The 18722-nt window shown below is 57.6% G+C and overlaps 2 protein-coding genes across 4 annotated transcripts; one reads left to right on the top strand and one right to left on the bottom strand.

Moving 5' to 3' along the window:
• Position 1: 1 nt before the first annotated feature.
• ILVBL (ilvB acetolactate synthase like) lies at positions 2-10061 on the top strand. Of its 2 annotated transcripts, none has more exons than XM_082457686.1 (16): positions 2-161; positions 675-819; positions 2093-2294; positions 2419-2546; positions 2632-2770; positions 2859-2970; positions 5748-5847; positions 5982-6079; positions 6189-6325; positions 7307-7441; positions 8493-8607; positions 8697-8866; positions 8943-9013; positions 9096-9167; positions 9344-9449; positions 9579-10061. In XM_082457686.1, exons 1-16 carry the CDS (start codon positions 13-15, stop codon positions 9755-9757), a joined length of 2058 nt encoding a protein of 685 aa, XP_082313812.1. In that variant the 5' UTR covers positions 2-12; the 3' UTR covers positions 9758-10061. The 2 variants fall into 2 exon arrangements, with proteins under 2 accessions (XP_082313812.1, XP_082313813.1); XM_082457687.1 differs by lacking the exon at positions 2-161 and adding an exon at positions 168-407.
• SYDE1 (synapse defective Rho GTPase homolog 1) lies at positions 10061-16888 on the bottom strand. 2 transcript variants are annotated; one of them, XM_082457654.1, is made up of 8 exons: positions 16781-16888; positions 14881-15222; positions 14135-14779; positions 13741-13955; positions 12962-13088; positions 12588-12748; positions 11763-11988; positions 10061-11461 (listed from the first exon to the last, which is right to left on the bottom strand). In XM_082457654.1, the coding sequence occupies exons 1-8, from the start codon at positions 16866-16868 to the stop codon at positions 11058-11060; spliced, it is 2208 nt and encodes a 735-aa protein (XP_082313780.1). In that variant the 5' UTR covers positions 16869-16888; the 3' UTR covers positions 10061-11057. The 2 variants fall into 2 exon arrangements, with proteins under 2 accessions (XP_082313780.1, XP_082313781.1); XM_082457655.1 differs by lacking the exon at positions 16781-16888 and having other exon boundaries at positions 14881-16401.
• Between the last annotated feature and the right edge of the window lie 1834 nt (positions 16889-18722).

Below are 18722 nucleotides of genomic sequence, written 5' to 3'. Positions count from 1 at the left end.
GGAGCTGAGCGCATGCGCGTCGGGCCGGACTACAGGGCGCATGGGATCCAAGTGGGCAAAAGGGGCAAGGCAACAGCTGTCCGGCCCAGCCTGTTCAAGCCGCGCGCCTGTTCACGTGACACGAAGGGAGCGGAATTCCTCTGGAGTCAGCGCCATTTCCTGTAGGTGAAGGTTAAAATGCCCCGGGGAGAAGCATCCCGATGCAACCTGACCTCGACTCGAGGCCTGGGGTCGGGGGACAGGCTCGGCCCCGGGCGCTCGCTAGGGGGGAGGGGTCTGGCTTGTGGAGAGGGTCGTGCACGCTAACTTGGGGGCGTAGACGTGGGGTGGGCTCACCACTAGGGCTGAGATTCGGGTCCTAGATGTCAAAGAGAGGCGGGGCTTCCCGCCGATCCTTTGAGAAGCAGGTAAGTGGGAAAATAGCTCTCTTGAGGCTTTGTCGCCGCATTGACCTGCGGTGAGCTCGTTTAGGTGGTTGTGGTGACGTAAGGGGGGTGGGCTGGCGTTGTAAGAGGCGTGGCCAGGTCCCTGAGAGGTTTGGCCTGGCCCGGAGCCTGGGGGTGTAAGGGGCGTGGCCTCGCAGAAACTCGTGCCAAGGGGCGTGGGAGAGGGGGCGTGCCTTCTTCTGGATAATTTGTCGCGCCCACGTCCTAGCCCTGCCCTTTCTCCCTTAGGTGCCATCTCATGGAGACGCCCGTGGCTGCCGCCCCTGCTGGGGACTTCTTCCCTTCTTTCCTGCTCCTGGGTTTCGCGACGCTAGTGGCCGCCTTGCTGGGCGCCGCTCACCGCCTGGGGCTCTTCTACCAGTTGATGCACAAGGTTCAGGGGAAATACAAGGGCGACGGGCCGGGGGCAGCCAAAGGAATGGACTTCCACCGTTCTTTCCAGCTAACCCATTTTATAGGCGGGGAGAGTGAGGTCCAGTTAATTCAGAGCGACTGGTCGGGAGATTCTTAACAGGATCCTGTCGCTATTGCCGAGCTGCTTACGGGGTCCTGGACTTTGCCTCTAGGAAGAGGTCACAGGGAGGCTATACCTGCCTGGGCACTCAACCCCCCGCCCACCTCCTTCCTCAGGGGCCTCGAGCCCTTTTCACGGAGCAGTGCTCCCTAACACGATGGGGTCAGAGTGCTGAGAGCAGGCACCAGAGGACGTGGCCGGCTGTGACACTTTTGTGACAGTTGCTGTCTGCTGAGCTCAACGCTTTAGAGGGATTTCCCCACGTACTCAACACATTCCAGAATAGATACTCTTGTTTCTGTCTTCATTTTCCACAAGAGGAAACCGAGGCTCAGAGAGGTTGTGTGATAGCTTGTGTTAGGAGACCTGTTTGGGGAAGAGCTGACCCCACAGACCTTGCTCTGAACTACTTGGCTTCTCTCTCAGAAATTTACCCCTTCCCCAGACCCTCTGCCTAGTCTTTCCTCTCCTAGCCTGGGGCACCCTTGACCCCTCCCCAGTCCTTCCTCTCCTAACCAGCAGCAACTTGAGGATTTGTGGAGATTTAAGGCAAAGGCCTCTGGTGCGCGTTGCTGCGCAGCAGCACTGTCTGTGCCAGCAGGCTGCTCCCATGTCAGGCACGTGGAGGCTGGCAGCCTGTTAACTGGGCCCAGTGAGTAGGAGGGAGTCTGGTAGGCTGGAGTCAGCAGTCACGTTACGAGGCCCTGATCCTGGAGAGCAGGCCGTTCTGGAGTCCCAGCAGATGGCCCCTGGCCAGACTTCCTTGGGTTCTGTGGATCCACCTTCCCTAACCTCTCTTCCTGCTTGCTCCACCATCCCTGAGGCGGGCAGTGTTAACAGAGTGGGGTGCTTTAAGAGCATTGGTTCTATGGGACTTTGAATCTTGCCCAGGAGTCTTGATCTCTGTAGTTGTAAAAGGATATAACGTCAGGAGGATCTGATAAGATGATATGTCCTACTCTGAGCCAGGTGTATAGTGTAATATGTGCCTAAGCAACACCAAGCTTCCCCTGCCCTCCGACCCTGCCCCTGCCCTCCTTCCTGGGGGAGGGGGATTGTCCCTCTTCCCACCTGCCCTGGTGCCCATGCCCTGGTCCTTGACAATCTCGCTTCTCCCCCTTTTCGGGCCCAGGTGGACAAGGCGAGCATCCGGCATGGTGGGGAGAATGTGGCAGCCGTGCTGAGGGCCCATGGCGTGCGGTTCCTTTTCACGCTGGTCGGCGGGCATATTTCCCCACTGCTGGTGGCCTGTGAGAAGCTGGGCATCCGCGTGGTGGACACCCGCCACGAAGTCACAGCCGTCTTTGCTGCTGATGCTGTGGCCCGCCTGACTGGTGAGGGCAGAGTGGAGAGGGCTAGGGGCTGGTGAGACTGGGATGTCTTTGAGGGGCAGGGTTTTTTGATGGGGGGGGGGTGGCCAGGAGGGTGGACACAGCTGTGACAGGGTTTGTGTTGCAGGGACAGTGGGCGTGGCAGCAGTGACAGCGGGCCCCGGCCTCACCAACACAGTGACTGCGGTGAAGAATGCCCAGATAGCCCAGTCCCCCGTCCTGCTTCTGGGTGGGGCTGCCAGCACCCTGCTGCAGGTACCCTCTTCCTGAGGGGTGGCAGGGGCCCCAGGGAGCCTGGAAGTTCTCATGTGTTGACTCCCTGGACTCCTGTCTCCACCAGAACCGGGGCGCACTCCAGGCTATTGATCAGATGTCCCTGTTCCGGCCACTCTGCAAGTTTTGTGCTTCTGTGCAGAGGGTGCGGGAGATCATCCCCACCCTGAGGGCCGCGATGGCTGCTGCTCAGTCGGGCACCCCAGGTGCGGGGCGGGGGCTGGGCAGTGGTCAGGCCCTAGGGCCTGGGGGCTGGGAGACACAGCAGACTCAGCGTTCTCCCTGTTCATGTAGGCCCGGTGTTCGTGGAACTGCCTATTGATGTGCTGTACCCCTACTTCATGGTTCAGAAGGAGATGGTGTCAGCTAAGCCGCCCAAGGGCCTCGTGGGTCAAGGGGTCTCCTGGTAAGTAGCCCAACTCCTACCATACCTTCCCCTATCCGCTGGCTTCTCCTGCACCCTCCTGCTAGCACCCATCTCTCCTTTGACTCATTCATTGATTTGCACATCAGTTGAGAGGAGCCAGCCGTGGGAAGAGCATTCCAGGTAGAGGAAATAGAATATGCACATGTCCTGAGGCAGGAATGAAGTTGGTGGGTTGGGAAAGCAAAGTGGCCCATGTGGTGGCAGCAGGTGAGCAAAGGGGAGAGGGGCAGAGACTGAGCTCAGAGCAGCTAGCAGGAGCCACTTGGCATACCTGGGGCTTTGTTTTTAATTTGAGATCCATTGAGAAGCACTGCAGGGCCTTAAGCATTGGCACGGGATACCCTGGTTTGGGTTTTTGTTATGTTCCCTCTGGCTATTGCTGGAGTGTGGACTTTGGGGTCAGGTGGAAGCTGGGAAGCCAGGGAGGAGATGTGGCGGTCACTGGGATGAGAGATGATGGTGGTCTGGAATCTGGGTGGTAGCTGTGGGATACATCTGGATGGATCACATAGGAGTGCCTGGACCTCCAGCAGGCCAGGATAAGGGAACAATGGGTCCCTATGGGCCCATGACATGGGCACAGCTCACTCTGGGGCCACTATGGGACTTTTGAGTGTTGAGTGGCCAGGATGTTGGAGAGAGCAGGGCAGTGGGGCTGGCCTGGGACAAGCTTGAAGGTTTTCCTGGAAGAGCTACAAGTTACAAGGGGGAATTTCTTTCTGTTGACGGGATAAAAAGGGGCACAGCCCTAGCAGAGGTACATGAAAAGGATCCATTTTTGGTCACCACTGAGGTGGGCCTGGCTGAAACAGGGTGCAGAAAGGAGAATCAATTTTCCTCCTCCTCCTCCTCCTCCTTCTCCTCTTTGCCCTCTGTCCCTTCCATTTGCCTGTCCTTGCCCCTCTGCCTTCCACTCCCCCTCCAAATATTTAGCGAGTGCTGCAATATGCTAGGTACCTGGATGGGCATGAACAGGACAGACAGGTCCCTGCACATGGGCGTGTGAGAAGCACCTCGTGGGCCAGCTCAAGGAGTAGCAGGTTTACTCACATGTCTTTTGTAACAACCCTTTGAGTTAAGACTTAGAGGTATTATTATGCCCATTTCATAGATTAGGTAACTGAGACCCAAGGCAGTTGAATGACTTGCATGAAGTTGTCCAGTTTGTTAATGGCGCACTAGGATTCAGCCCGGAGGAACCTTCAATGCTTTATCCACAGAGCTATGTTCCATCTATAATGAGTGAAATGAAAGTCCAGAGAGATGGGTTCGAATCCCAGGACTGCCACTAACTAGCTGTGTTAACCTTGAACAAATGATTAAACCTTTTGTTTTTTTCCAGTTTTATTGAGATATAATTGACATACAGCACTGTGTAAGTTTAAGGGTTACAGCATAATGATTTGACTTACATATATTGTGATTAAATATATGACGTCAGCTTCCTCATCTGTAAGATGGACCAACGTTGCCTTTTCTCTCTAGACTAAGATTCTGTGACGAATAAAATGAGATTATTTTGATACTGCAAAGCGTATGCTGAAGTATAAAGGAATTAACCATTATTATCTTAAATAAGAATAGGGCTGGGCTTCCCTGGTGGCGCAGTGGTTGAGAGTCTGCCTGCCAGTGCAGGGGACACGGGTTTGAGCCCTGGTCTGGGAAGATCCCACATGCCGCGGAGCAACTGGGCCCGTGAGCCACAACTACTGAGCCTGCGCGTCTGGAGCCTGTGCTCCACAACAAGAGAGGCCGCGATGGTGAGAGGCCCGCACACCGCGATGAAGAGTGGCCCCCACTTGCCGCAACTAGGGAAAGCCCTAGCACAGAAACGAAGACCCAACACAGCCATAAATAAATAAATAAATAATTAAAAAAAAAAAAAAAAGAAAAGAATAGGGCTGAGTCCAATGTCATACCAAGCGTAAGGCAAGGTGTCTCCCAACCTTTCTCCAGCATGATTAGGGAACTAGCCACCTGCAAGGCTGGCTTGTGCCTTGCCTTTTCTTTCCATGTTAGGGTTCCCCATGGTTCCATCCTTGGTCTCTTCTCATTTTCTGCGATCTTTACTCCTCCTCGAAAGAGAAACAGAAGCTTCAGGCTCTGACTAATTCTAGCCAGCTGATGCCCACATGTGTATTTTTGGCTGGATTGGGTGTCCTTGAGGGCAGGGCTGAGCAGGATTTATCTTTGTGTCTCCAGGGCCCTGCGCAGGGCCTCATGGAAAGTCAGGGCCCTGTGACCCAATGAGTAAGGAGACATCAGAAGCCAGAGAAAGGCAAGGGTACGGACGATTGTTAATAACTCCAATTAATTGAGTGTTTTGCAATGTGCTTTATATCCCGAGTGGATAGATCACTGAACCTTGGGAGAGATGTTCCCTTTTACATTTTACAGAGGAGGAAGCTCAGAAAAGTTGAGTCACTCACCCACAGTCACACAGGAAGCAGCAGAGCCAGAACTCAAGCCCACCTCTGTCTGACCCCGCAGCCATGGCCCCTGATTCTGGCACTCCACGCCGGTGGCACTTGTTTTTGAGGGTCTGTGTCAGGTTGGGGTGGTCACCAGAACCTTCTGAAGGGAAACAGGCCACTGGACACTCAGCCACTGGGGTCTGTCTGTCCCTGGGCTGTTGCTTTTGTACCTCTGTTCCTGTCCTACTGCCTTCCTGGTTCCTTTCCCGGCCCTTCTCCTCCCTCAGCTTCTGGAACCCTGGTATGACTCCTGGTAACTGACTCTTCCTCTCCCCTGCGCAGGTACTTAGAGAATTACCTGGCCAACCTCTTTGCAGGAGCCTGGGAGCCTCAGCCTGAGGGGCCCCTGCCTCTGGACATCCCTCAGGCTTCCCCTCAGCAGGTGAATTGCCTCTGTGCCCTGGCCAGTGACCCCCACCTGCTGTGTGGCTTCTCTCTGAACCAGTACTGGGGCTGTGATCTTGGGGGCTGATGGTGACTCAGGGTTGGCTATTTGAGCCCCACCTCTTGCCCCAGGTTCAGCGCTGTGTTGAGATCCTGAGCCGGGCCAAAAGGCCCCTTGTGCTGCTTGGGAGCCAGGCCCTGTTGCCTCCGACACCCTCAGACAAACTTCGGTGAGAAGCCTCAGGCTTGCCCTTACTGTCACATCCCTGGTCCCCTGGGGCCCTGTGAGGAGGGGCAGGCCCTTGGCCACGCTCACGTCTATTCTGCCTGGACCCCTAGGGTTGCTGTGGAGACCCTGGGTGTCCCCTGCTTCCTGGGTGGGATGGCGCGGGGGCTGCTGGGCCGGAGCCACCCCCTTCACATCCGGCAGAACCGCAGCGCCGCCCTGAAGAAGGCAGATGTTGTCGTCCTGGCAGGTGGGCCTCATCCTCCCACCCTCCCTTTCCATTCCCTCCCACTCGGCACCTCCCTAATCGTGTAACCCTGCCCCTCCTAGTCAGGTACTGGCTGGCACCCCACTCTCATAATCACCCACCCTCCTACCTCTCACCACCCCCCTTCCCCTGGACCTGAAATTCAGGTAAACTCGCCAGGTTGCAGTTGTGTCCTGTGACCCAGCTTTACACAAAGATAGTGGGCACCTGTGGTACTTTGTGTACAGCATTTGCATTTGTATGCATTATACAGGCTTTACACAGCACGTACACCTACAGCATATATATTTTTACATAAAGCGCTTGAATCCTGCCAGAGACATAATAGTTGTATCAGTTAGCTATTGTTTTATAATAGCCACCCTAAACTCAGTGGCTTAAAATGCACTTACCATTTCTCAAGACCCACCTGGGGTTAGGTGGTAGTTTTTGTCATTTTGGTAGGGCTCATTCCTGAGTCTGCGCTCAGAGAGGCGGGAAGGCAGCTGAGCTGATCCAGGCTGGGCTGGCTTGTAACTTGGGGGTTGGTTGGCTGTAGGCTGGGCTAGCTTGGCCTCAGCTGGGGTAACTGAGTTCTTTCACTCTCCCCTACCTCCTCCTCCATGTTTCTCATCATCCAGCAGGCTAGCCTGGGCTTGTTCACTTGGTGGATGTTGAGAAACATGCAGGGCTTGGGGAGCAAGGTTATTTGAGAGAGAGTGAGTGGAAGCTGCAGGGCTTCTGGAGGTCTGGCCTCAGGAACGCATGCCATCACTTCTCTCACATTCTATGGGCCAAAGCATGTCCTGAGGCCAGCCCAGGTTCATGGGGTGGGGAGCTGCAAAGTCTCATTGCAGGTGACACTGGTACAGGGAGAGGTGAAGACCTATATGCATTCAGTCTACCATGGTGGATTAAGTAAGGTAGCGGGCACTCCCCAGGATGCTGGCCCTTTGTCCACCGAGACTCTGTCCCCTACCCCAGGAACGGTGTGTGACTTCCGTCTGTCCTATGGCCGTGTCCTCAGCCGCAGCAGCAAGATCATCATTGTCAACCGTAACCGGAAAGAGATGTTGATGAACTCAGACATGTTCTGGAAGCCCCAGGTGGCTGTGCAAGGTGAGCCCCTAGCAGCCCCCACACATATGTGTTTTTTCCGGTCCCTCTCCTCTTGGCCTCTGCTGCAGCTGGCTTGAGCTGGGTGCTGGTGACCAAGGCCCGGACCGTGCCCCAGGGGGCCCCGAGTCGGCCAGAGACGCATATTTGGTCCTTAGACTGATGGGGTGCTTCTGGATGAACTAACGGTAGGGTGTGCACCAGAGGGAAGGCCTGGGAATGTGCGTGTGATCACTTCCCCTGTCTGTACTCTCCCATGTCGCCTGCTGCCCTTAGGACCTGCTCCGAGGTCTCTCTTGTCCTGTCGTGGCTCCTCCACTCCTGTTCAGTCCTCTTCCATGGCCTTTCCATGCCCTGCTTTGCCCATCGTTCCAAGGACGTTGACTCTACCCTGCGGTGCAGGCGAGAGGGAACTTGTGTCAAGCAGAGAAGTGGCACCGTTTGCATTCATGTTTGGGAAGATCCACTGTAGCAGCTGGTGGGCAGCGAGTTGGAGGGGACTGGGTGGAGGCAAGGGGGCTGTTAGGGCCAGGACAGAAACGATGAGGCCTGGAGTGGGGATGGAGAGGGAGGAGAAACTCAACTTCTCTGAGCTTCTGTGTAATCATTTCTAAAATGGTGATGGTGAAAAGTACATCATCACTGGCTTGTTTATTTGTTCACTGTACAAGCACTCTGCATGCCTGGGTTGTAGAGATGTGCTTGGAGGATGGAGGTGTTTTTAGTGACGTGTTTCAGAAGCAGAATTGACAGGACTGCATGATCTGGGGTGTGATGGGGAGGCAGGAGACAGAGGCTGATGTGAGTTTCTAACCCACTTCGTGCTCCCTAAGCCTAGTTTCTTTGGCCTTGCTCTCCCTCACACCCCTGTTGCCCTAACTTGGTTCTGGCAGGCTCTGGGGTGTGTTTCACCCATTTTGTGCTAGAACCCCACTGGCCTGCTTCTTTGCCTCCTACGCAGATGCCTGTTCGCTTCCTGCTGTCTTTGGGCCTCTGGTGCTTGAAGGGCAGGAGGAGGCCATCTCCCTGCAGCTGTGCCCTCTTCCTTCCCCAGGAGACGTGGGCTCCTTCGTGGTGAAGCTGGCGCAGGGCCTTCAGGGCCAGACATGGGCCTCAGACTGGGCAGAGGAGCTTCGGCAGGCTGACCGACAGAAGGAGCAGACCTTTCGGTGGGGGCTGGGTAGAGTGGACTTGGAGGGTTGCGGGTTCCCGGGGGGCCATGCCGCTGGCTCTGCTGACCTGCATTGCTCCATCACAGGGAGAAGGCGTCGATGCCTGTAGCTGAGCACCTTAACCCGGTGCGGGTACTGCAGCTGGTGGAGGAAACTCTGCCCGACAACTCCATTCTGGTGGTCGATGGTGGGGACTTCGTGGGTACAGCCGCCCACCTGGTGCAGCCCCGTGGCCCCCTGCGCTGGCTCGATCCTGGTAAGGGCGGGCCTATGCCTGGGGCAGCTTGCACCCTCGGGGCCCCTTCACACCCACCCGCTCTTGGTTCTTCTAGGGGCCTTCGGTACTCTGGGGGTTGGTGCAGGATTTGCACTTGGTGCCAAACTGTGTCAGCCAGATGCCGAGGTGAGTCAGAGCGTGCTGGGGGCAGGAGGCTTGCTGCTTTCTGGGCCGTGAGCCACCCAAACCATCCTTGGTACCCCCTCAGGTCTGGTGCCTGTTTGGGGATGGAGCCTTTGGCTACAGCCTCATCGAATTTGACACCTTCGTCAGACACAAGGTGACCGGGTGACCAAGGGAAGTTCATAGCCTTGGGTTCTGGGAGATGTCATCAGGGGTGGGGTGGGCTGGGGAGGGAGCTGCTTGGCTGGCAGGGGTCCTGTCCCTGTCTTTGACCTGTGGCTGGCCAAGCCCTGGGACTGAAGGCTGTGGCCTGGCCTCATCCTCTCCCTGCAGATCCCAGTGATGGCTTTGATAGGGAATGATGCTGGCTGGACCCAGATTTCCCGGGAGCAGGTGCCCTGTCTGGGCAGCAATGTGGCCTGTGGCTTGGCTTACACTGGTGAGGGGCCTGGAATGGGTGGGAAGGGGGAAAGCTGTTTCAGGCCCAGCTGAATGTATGTTCCTCTCCCAGGCTAGCTGCATGGTAGGCTGGGTTCTGCCATCATTCTGACTTGATCTCCCCTTTTAGGTTATCACAAGGCGGCCATAGGACTGGGGGCCCAGGGCTTGCTACTTTCACGAGAGAGTGAGGATCAGGTGGTCAAGGTGCTGCATGAAGCCCAGCAGCAGTGCCAAGATGGCCACCCCGTTGTGGTCAACATCCTCATCGGGAGGACGGACTTCCGAGATGGCTCCATTGCCGTGTAGGGCCTCATGGGTCAGTGCCCTTGGCTCTCTTCCCACCCCTAGACTGTGCCAGGCTGGTTTGTGCCAGGCTGGTTTCTCATCCTTGCTTGCCCTGGGCCTATCCCATGAGGCCCAGTGACCCTAAAAGCCTCCCTGAGGACAGGGAGGGGCTGGAGGGGTCAGAGCTCAGAGAGGCTCCTGGGCAGCACTGGAGAGCCCTTGGGCCTTTTTCTTTGTGGGCTCAACTGTGTCCTTTCTCCCCTTCTCTCTTACACATTGAATAAACCACCTCTGGTCCGTGTGGGCCCAAGTACTCATCCCAGAACCTGTGCATACTGATTTATTGTCCACAAAGATGGAAGTGAGGGAAAGAGGGAGGAGACAGGAGGGGACCCTACTCTCCCACTGGAACTCTGGGGCTCACTGAGGCACCATTACTGGGGATTTCAGGGTGCCTGGGCACTGCAAACTCTTTCCCCGCTCTGTGGTCCCTGAAAGAGCCCCACATGCCTGCTCTAGACATGTCCATGCACACTAGTCCTCACACACAGACACACACGCACGGAGGCAATAAATATGTTCCGTACCAAAGTGCCCCCAGCCTGACACTTCAGGTGGGGCCCCTCCGAAAGGGAGGTCTTATAAGTGCTCAATTTCTTCAGGAATGGGGAGGAAGAATTGGGGAGGGAAGGGCCATACTCTGCTATCTACTTTTGCTGGTTTGAGGCAATCATGGGGTTTTCCTTGGAAAAGAGGGTGGGGAAACCAGCTGTTTTCCTATAAGCCTCAGGCTGCCCCTATCCAGCCAGAGCCCAGGATAGGGGCTTTCCCCCCACCCTGCCTCAAACAGTACCTCATGATAGTCCTTGGGCCCGCCGAGGGAGAAGCAGAGTGCAGTGCTCAAAGCTAATACTGATTTGGTTGGCAGCAGCAAGAGGACTGACTTGGGGGGTGTCTCACCATCCCAGGGTGATGCTCACAGTAACTGGCGTTTCCCTGGCTAAGGCGAAGCAAGAGGCCAGCCAGCCCTGCAAGCAGAACTGCCTTTTGGCAGCCGGGGAGAAGCCCTTGGTACTCAGAAAAGATAGCCACAATAGCTGGTCCCGAAAATTCCCAATCCCCGGCCTTCGCAACCGGTGCCCAAATGTTGAGCACTGGAAACGAGGAATGATTCTCAGCAATGGGTTGGCTGGTCACTAGGCAACTCCCCAGGAACCAGGAGCTAGGCCTGAGCTACAGGTCTGGTCCCCCTAGGTCGTCAGGGCACCGCCTTAGCAACCAGGAGCCCGGCCTTAGTAATCGGGGTCCGGCCCCGCCCGGCTCACAGACACACGTTGATCTGCTTGGAGAGCTCTCTCTCCAGGTCCATGATGAGGGCATCAAAGTCTTTGAGGTTCAGGTGCGGGTTGAAGGGAGCCTCGAAGTCGTCTTCGAAGTCGGTGGCGACCGTCGGCTCGCCAGCCTCTTCGTCCTCGTCTTCGCTGTCGCTGCCCGTCACGTGGTCGTAGTCCGGCCCGGATAGGAAGTCCCGCCCACAAGGCAGGAAGTCCCGCCCGCAAACGCTCCAGTCACCAGCGTAGCGGTTGCTCGGGGGACTCTCGGGGCCGCCCCGGCCGCGGGGCCGAGTCACCACTTCGGGGCTCGCTAGCGGCAAGTGCAGCGGCGGCTGTCGTTTGGGCCGCAGGTAAGGGACGAGCTCCGGAGCCTCGGGGGGCCTGCGTGGATCTGCAGAGGGAGAGGGAGGGCTTGGATGATGTCACGCCCAGCGGTGGCAACTAGACCTCTGATTGGCTGCTTAGGTAGCTAGGCCCCTGATTGGCCGGTCGAAAGGCAAGGCCTTCGACCGGATCAGGATTTCACTGGCTGAGCTAGAACTGGTTGCTGAGGCAACCAGGTACCAGCTTACTCGGACTAGGGGGCGTGGCTTGCCTGAAGCCCGAGACTCTAATTGGCCACCGGAGAAAGCATCGTAGCGGCGGCCTGGCTACGATCGGCGGCGCGGGGGCTGGGGCGAGGGCCAGCTCACCTGGCCAGGCTTGCAGCAGGTAGTGCAGCACCTCGATGTGGCGCTTGAAGTCCACTGCATTCGAGAGGCCCGGGCCAGAGCTGCGGATGCGGGGCCTGGCGGGTGCCTGGCGCGCCGGCAGCAGCACAGGACCGAAGCAAACGGCCAGGTTCTGCGGAGTCATGCGGTTGTGGGCGTGGAAGGAGGAGACAAGGCGCAGGTGGTCCAGGAGAAGCGTCAGTGTAGCCTGAGCGGAGAGGGTAGGGAGAGCATGAGGTGGGCAAAGCCGGTCCCCTGTCGCACCTGAGGGAGACTAAGGCGGTTCAGAATGGGGAAACTGAGGTTCAAGGTCTCATAGCTGGGTGATGACCCAGCTAAGACTTAACCATTAGGTATTAGTATTATGATCCCATTTTGCTGGAGGGGAGACTGAAGCAAAAGGTAACTTAACTTTGAAATGGCAGAACTTGGGCTTGAGCCTACTCCTCTGTGTGTTAGGCAGGGCTGGTATTAATCCCATTTTATAGATGAGGATACTGAGGCACAGAGAGGGTCGGGACTTTTCCAGGATACCACAGCCAGGAACTTCCCTTATGGTAGGTTGACACACCTGTGTTCAGAGTCTGTATTTTTGATACATCCTGCCTGTGAAACCTTAAGTAACTCACTCAACTGCTCTGGGCTTTGGCTTCCATATCTATAAAGTGGGGATACTAATAGCACCTATTTTCTAGAATTGTAACAATGCCACATATTCATGGCCATCACAGGCCCAGGCATGGGTGAAACATTCTGCTGATGTCAGCCCACTCCCTGTCTCGCCTGCTCCCACCAGGCCCAACTCACCCTTTCCACATCTGGCAGGCAGCTGAGGAGCCCACGGGTGCCCTCAGTGCTGGAAGGAGCCCTGCTTGGGGGCTCTCGGGCCATGGCCTCCAACACCACCTGATAGAGGGGCTGGGTGATGAGCGGGGTGGGCAACTCCCGAAGATAATCCTTGAGGATGCCTGTGGATACAGGGCCCACTCTGATCAGGGCACTGCTGGTTTCTGAGGCTGGAGATTCAGCTGGGGCTGGGAGCAGGGGAACAGGAGGAGGATAGGTACAGGAAGATGAAAACAAGGCCAACAGAAGGGGTGAGGTCCCAGAGGGACCACAGGGACTGCCTTGAGGTGAGGGTTGAATGGGGAGCAGGCAGGAGAGAGAAGGGGCATGCTGACCAGTGATGACATTGATATCGGGGTACAGGTCCTCGGAGAGGCAGACAGCTGCACTGTCCCGCTCAAAGGCATCTCGAAGCTCTTTCTTCACGGCTGCTGAGCCGCACAGACGGTACAGCCCCACTACCTGGGGGTAGGAGCAGAGAGATGTCCTCTTGTCAGGGCCACAGACTGATCAGGGCCCTGTGGGTGAGGGCCAGAGGCCTAGATCACAGTGGCAATGGGCTGAGAGGTTGGGGGCTGGCTGTAGTTTCACTGGCTGCTTTCCTGCTCCTCTGACACCTGTCATGGGGGATCCCACCTGGCTGCCTGGACAGCCTGGCCCTGTAGACCCTCTGGATCACTTGTCCTGGCACCCACCTCCTTTGACTCAGGAAACTCTGACTCATTTTCAGCTTACTTGTCACCTCCTCTGGAAAGCCTTCCCTGACTACCCCAACCAGTGGGTCAGGTCCTGCTTTAAGCTCTCCCAGTTTCTTTGCTCTTATCCCAGCCACAGTTTTACATATGTGATTTATTAGAGTCATGTCTTTTCCCCCATCAGACTCTGAGCTCCAGAAGGGCTGGGATCCTATGTCACTAAATGAACAGATGACCCATGAATTCTGGGCTAGGTGCTAGGGTCTGGAGGGAGCGGGTGCTCCTGCCCTTGTCTAGGCTGGGACTGGAGCCAGGAGTTCCCCAGGCGGGGTAGGGGGAAGCCTGGCCTCCATACCCTGGGTGTTCTGGGGAGTCGTTCTGAGGTCTGGGGGCTAGCTAGGGTGGGGTGAGGGACTTACCCGTAGCCCTCGGCGCTCGATCTGCCCAACACACTTCTGGATGATGAGGGGCACCTGGCCCGGGGACTGCTCCCGCTCCACGAGCAGTGGCAGGGGCAGCCCGAAGACTCGGGGCTCAGCTGTGCCTGGTGCTTCCTGTTGCTCCGACAGGGTCAGCTTGGCATACAGCAGCCCCTGGGGCTCCAGGCGCACAGCCAGCTGCTGGGCCTCGCACCCTGAAGACACAAGGGGACCTGCTGAGTCGAGTCTGCCCCCACCAGGCTCCTGTGCCCTGGCCCCTACTCCAACCCACGTCCCATCCTGGGCTTAGCACCCTGGGCACTCTGGAGGAAGGAGGGAGCCCTGAGCTGAATCCTGTGCCCTACACCTCTTCCCCAGCAGCCATGCATCCTACCTCGGAAAACCGTGGGCAGCAGCACAGTACCCTGGGCGCAGGGCCGGTGCCGCCGAACGCCGGGGTCCCACGCCAGCACTAGGGCCCGCAGCAGCCGCGCGGCCTCGAGTTCCAGGTGGAAGGTGTGGTCCAGCCGCAGGAAGTCTGGCCCCCCACGCAGCGGCCCCGTTCGGGCCCGGGCCACCCCATCCACCTGCAGCAGGCAGCAGAGGTCTCGCGGAGTGGCCCCAGGTGCCGGTCGCAGCCCCCCCAGCCCGTACAGGTGCAGGCTGAGGCGGCCCCAGAGTGCAGTGGGGGGCGTCCGGGCCGATGGGCCCACCTCATAGGGGCGGAAGGCGGTGGGCGACGGGGGCCCCGCTGGGCGCTCAGGAGAGTCGCCATCACTGAGGTAACCGGCCCTCAGGCCCCGTGCGCCCTCAGACACTGCCGCCCGCCCCGGGGTCCCCACGCTGCTGTCCAGGTGGTAACGGCTGATGACGGACCCCGCGGGGGCGGCTCGCTCACGCTCTCGGCCAGCCCGGGTGCTCCGCAGACTCAGGCGGCGCCGCAGCTCAGGCAGCTTCTTCATCTTCATTGAGAGGCGCCTGGCCGGGCCTGGGGACTTGGTGCGGGAGGCTTTGTTTGGGGGACTGGCGGGGGCTGCGCCTATGGGGAGAGCAGACCTCAGGGTCCAGAAATCTGGGCTTGGGATGGGGGTGAGGCTTGTAGTCATCTTGGGGGTCCCGGGGTGTAAGGCTTGTGCTCACCTGGGGAGGCCAGGCTCTCCGGCTCAGCTGAGCCTGGCTGTGGGCCTGGGAGCTCAGGTGCCGAGAGTCTGGGGTCCTCCTCAGGGATGGGGTTGTACCAGATCTCACCAGCAGGCTCCCTACTGCCAGCTGCCCCGGGCCCCAAGGTGGCCTCATCTGGTGGCTTGGCCCCGCCCAGCACCCATCGGCGGCTGCTGGGCTCCAGGCTCTGCAGGTAGGCACCCCGAGCCGGGCTCCGAGATGCCTCGGGGCTGGGGGGCCCCTCTGCTCCAGCCTGGGGTCCTTCCGGGGCCTGGGGCTCTGGTTCTGGAGGACTGGGCTCCGGGCGCTGGGCTGGGCGGCCTGGCAGAGAGCAAGGGGTGTGAGACTCAGCCTCCCACTGCTCCCAGAGCAGTCCCGGCCCAGGGCTCTTCCCCCAGCAGGAGAATGCACTCAGCACTGACACTCCACACATTCATTCGGAATGGGTGGCTGCAGGCCAGCAGTCTCATCTGTTACCAGCTTATGGCCTCTTCCCCAACCTCCCTGGCCCTGGTATCCCAAACAGGACTCTGTCCCTCTGCTCTCCAGCCTCAGAGGTCCCGTGGGGTTTCTTTGGGCCTGGGCCCTGCATTCCCCACTCTGCTTCCCTACACCTCTCGTTAACTCTGCATGGAGCCCTGCCCTTGTCCCTTCTCACTGGGTGGCTTTGGGCAAGTCACTTTCCATCTCTGAGCCTCCGTGTCCTCCTGTGAAATGTGGGGATTTGATGCTGCCCTTCAGGGAGGCTTTGGAGAGCTCAACATGGAGAGCACGTCATAGGCACTCATATCTTGGTCAAGCACATAGCCCACAGTGGACGCTGCCTAGCTTGCTTGGAAGACAGGAGCAGGCATGACTGAGTGAGTGCCTGCTGGGTTCTCCCATACCTGCAGCATGTCACTCCCCACCTCCGTGCCTATCTTCCAAACCCGCTGCCACCGTCTCTCAGCCCAGGACTGACCCCCACGGTCAATGCCTTGGGACCTCCCCCTCCTGCTCCATCCTCCTCTCTCTGACATCCCGGGCTGTTTCCTGTGTGTGTTTGTGCGTGGGCACCCCTGTCCCTTCTCTCTGCTGTGGGAACCTTGGGAATCTTTGGGAAGGGCTGGGGAGAGGTCAGATCCATGGAGTCTTCTGCCCTCCCTCCTTTAACTCCTTCCTTTCCGGGACTTCCTGTCCCACGCAGCTCTGATTTCTTTAAGGTCCTGCCCATTTCTTTAAGGACTCCCTCCTCTGGTCACTTCAGATTTCCACTCCCCAGGACTCTCTCTCTGGGTTCATTTAGTAGCATAGTCCACAGAGCTGTTAAGTCACTTCACTGGCACTGGGTAAATGACCCAACTGCTCCGTGCCTCAGTTTCCCCATCTGTATAAAGGGGACAGTTTCTTGGGGCTGCCTAAGGTTGGGTGTAGCTGCAGTCACTGGTTAATAGGTGAGAGGGGGTGGGGGGTAGCCACCATGATTGATGCACCGCCTCTCTCCCTCTGCAGGAGTACGCCCCCATCTCCCATCCCAGGTCTCTAGGGCTCAGGGTGTCCCCTGCCCGGCCTGAATAAGCCCCAGTTTCTAGGCCTCCCAGCTCCTCCTCCCCTGCACTCTCAAGGCGCTCTGCCTCGGCCCCATTTCCTGTCAGGGGCGAGGCCCCCTCCCGGGCCTCCCAAGGAGCCGCAGCGCTGGCATCCCTGGCCAGGCGCACATAACGGTCCGCGCCCCCTCTCCCCCCAGCCCGTTACTTTCAGGACCTTTGCGTGCCCCGGCCCCCAACCCCGGCCCGCAGGGGGCTCCGCAGGGCTTCCCTTGTCCCTCCTTGGGGCCCCGGGACCCGCTTCCAGGCCGGGTGGGGTTCGGCGCCCCTTCTTCCCCACCTCCCCCTCTCACCGCGCTCCTTTGCGTCCGACTTTTTCCGGGGAAGTTTCTCCCGGCCCCGAAGGCGGGAGAAGGTTTTCCTGAGTAGCGGCTCGGCCATGCTGGGGCCCGGGCCGGGCGGAGTGCGCGCCCCGGGCTCCGGCCGCGCCGCCCCCCGCCCTCCCCGCCCTCCCCGCCCCGCCCGGGCCTCCCCGCCCGCCCCCCCGCCCCGCGCCAGCAGGAAGCGCATTCCGGGAATGCTTGGCCCAAACTTTTTTTTTTTTTTTTCCCCTTCCCGCGGCCTGAGCGAGTGATGCCGGGAGATGTAGTCAGTCGCCCGGGCCGGGAGCGGGAGGGAACGGGGGCTCTGTGCTACCTTCCTGGGCTCCAGCTCTGAATATCTTGGCGCAGTCGCGGGCCCTAATCTTTCCTCTTATCCACCCTCCGTTGGTGATCGCATACAGAAAGTTCTCTGGGGTTTACTTCCAAAATGCATCCTGAACAAATCCCTTCTCTTTGCTCCCATCCACTGCTCCAGCCTGGTGCAAGCCCTGGCACCACTCGTTTTGATGACACCCCCTCTTCCTTAGTTTCCCGGATGCCACTCTGGTGCTTCCCTCCTCCACCCAGTTCTCCACTCCCCTTTCCCCCCAGTTCCAGTTACTACTGCTCTTTAACATACCATCCCAAACAGCCGTTTCATGATGCTCACAGATGCTGTGGGTCAGGAATTGGGGCAGGGCAGAGCTGACATTGATTGTTTCTACTCCTCAGTTGGAAGGACTTAGAGGCTTAGGGGTGACTCAACAAATGAGGGGCCAGAATCATCTGGAGGCATGTTCACTTGCAGTTGATGCCAGGTGTGGGCTGGGACCTCCACAGGGGCTGTGGACTAGGGCACCTCCACAGGCCTCTTGGTGTGAACTGGGTTCCTCCTACCAGGTCAGTAGTCAGGGTAGTTGGGATTCTTACATAGCCACCCAGGGCTTCAAAAATGAACAAGGCAGAAGCTACATTACCTTTCCTGATCCAGCTTGGAATGTCGCACTGTATTACTTCCAGCACCAGATTCGAGGGGAAGGAACATAGACTCCACCTCTGTCAATGGGTGGTGTGTCAAGGTGAACTTGTAACATTCTTTGTGCAAGCGAATGTGGGGTGGGAGATATTATTGTGGTCATTTTGGAAAATTTAACCTGCCTCACTCCTATATTCCATTCTCCATGCTGTGCCCAGAGTGGACTTAAAAACCTGAAATCAGATCATAGCACACCCCTGCTGAACAGTCTTCCCATAACTGCTCACCCTACCTAAAATAAAATCAGATTCCCACAAATAAAATCCAGCCACAACAAGACTTCTGGCCTCATATCCTTTGTTGTCCTCATGGCCCACCATGACCTCCTCTCCGATTCTCCTTCACATCAAACTGTTATTGCCCCAGTCCCTTTGCATTTGCAGTTCCCTCTCCCTGGGAAACACTAGTTCATTTGAAGCTGCCTCTTTCTCATCCTTTAGGTCCAGTGGCACTTCCTTGGGAGGCCCTCCCCTCCCTGACCACCTACCACTGTCCAGTCATTATTACATCACTGTGTTTCATTTCTTCTAACACTTGCCATAGCTTGAACTTTATAGTTCAGTGATTTGTTCTAGTTTATCTGTCTCCTTGTTCAGACTGGGGCTGACCACGTAATACTTGTCTGTCTTATTCACTGCTGAATGTTCAGGTGGGAGATCAGGTGCCAGGTGATGGAGGCCTGTACAGAGAAGGTTGTGTGTGTGTGGTGATAATATGTCTTGGTGTAGATCTCTGTGTTTGTCCTACTTTGAGTTCATTGAGATTCTTGGATGTGTAGATTCATGTCTTTCATCACGTTGGGAAATTTTGGGGCCATTATTTCTTCAACTATTCTTTCTGTCCCTTTCTCTTCTCTCCTTCTGGGATTCCTGTTATGCATATATTGGTATGGTTGAT

Source organism: Balaenoptera physalus (genome assembly GCF_965194825.1).
Source record: "Balaenoptera physalus genome assembly, chromosome: 3".
In the NCBI taxonomy this organism is placed as follows: Eukaryota; Metazoa; Chordata; class Mammalia; order Artiodactyla; family Balaenopteridae; genus Balaenoptera; species Balaenoptera physalus.
This window is presented reverse-complemented; position numbering and strand designations above follow the sequence as displayed.

Coding starts and splice junctions, on each gene's coding strand:
- ILVBL (XM_082457686.1), top strand. CDS start 13: ATGCGCGTCGGGCCGGACTACAGGGCGCATGGGATCCAAGTGGGCAAA. Junction 2,971..5,747: donor GTGGGTCAAGGGGTCTCCTG/GTAAGTAGCCCA, acceptor TCCCCTGCGCAG/GTACTTAGAGAATTACCTGG. Junction 7,442..8,492: donor GCCCCAGGTGGCTGTGCAAG/GTGAGCCCCTAG, acceptor TTCCTTCCCCAG/GAGACGTGGGCTCCTTCGTG.
- SYDE1 (XM_082457655.1), bottom strand. CDS start 15,334: ATGTGTGGAGTGTCAGTGCTGAGTGCATTCTCCTGCTGGGGGAAGAGC. Junction 13,956..14,134: donor GCTGCCCACGGTTTTCCGAG/GTAGGATGCATG, acceptor TTGTGTCTTCAG/GGTGCGAGGCCCAGCAGCTG. Junction 13,089..13,740: donor TCGAGCGCCGAGGGCTACGG/GTAAGTCCCTCA, acceptor TCCTACCCCCAG/GTAGTGGGGCTGTACCGTCT.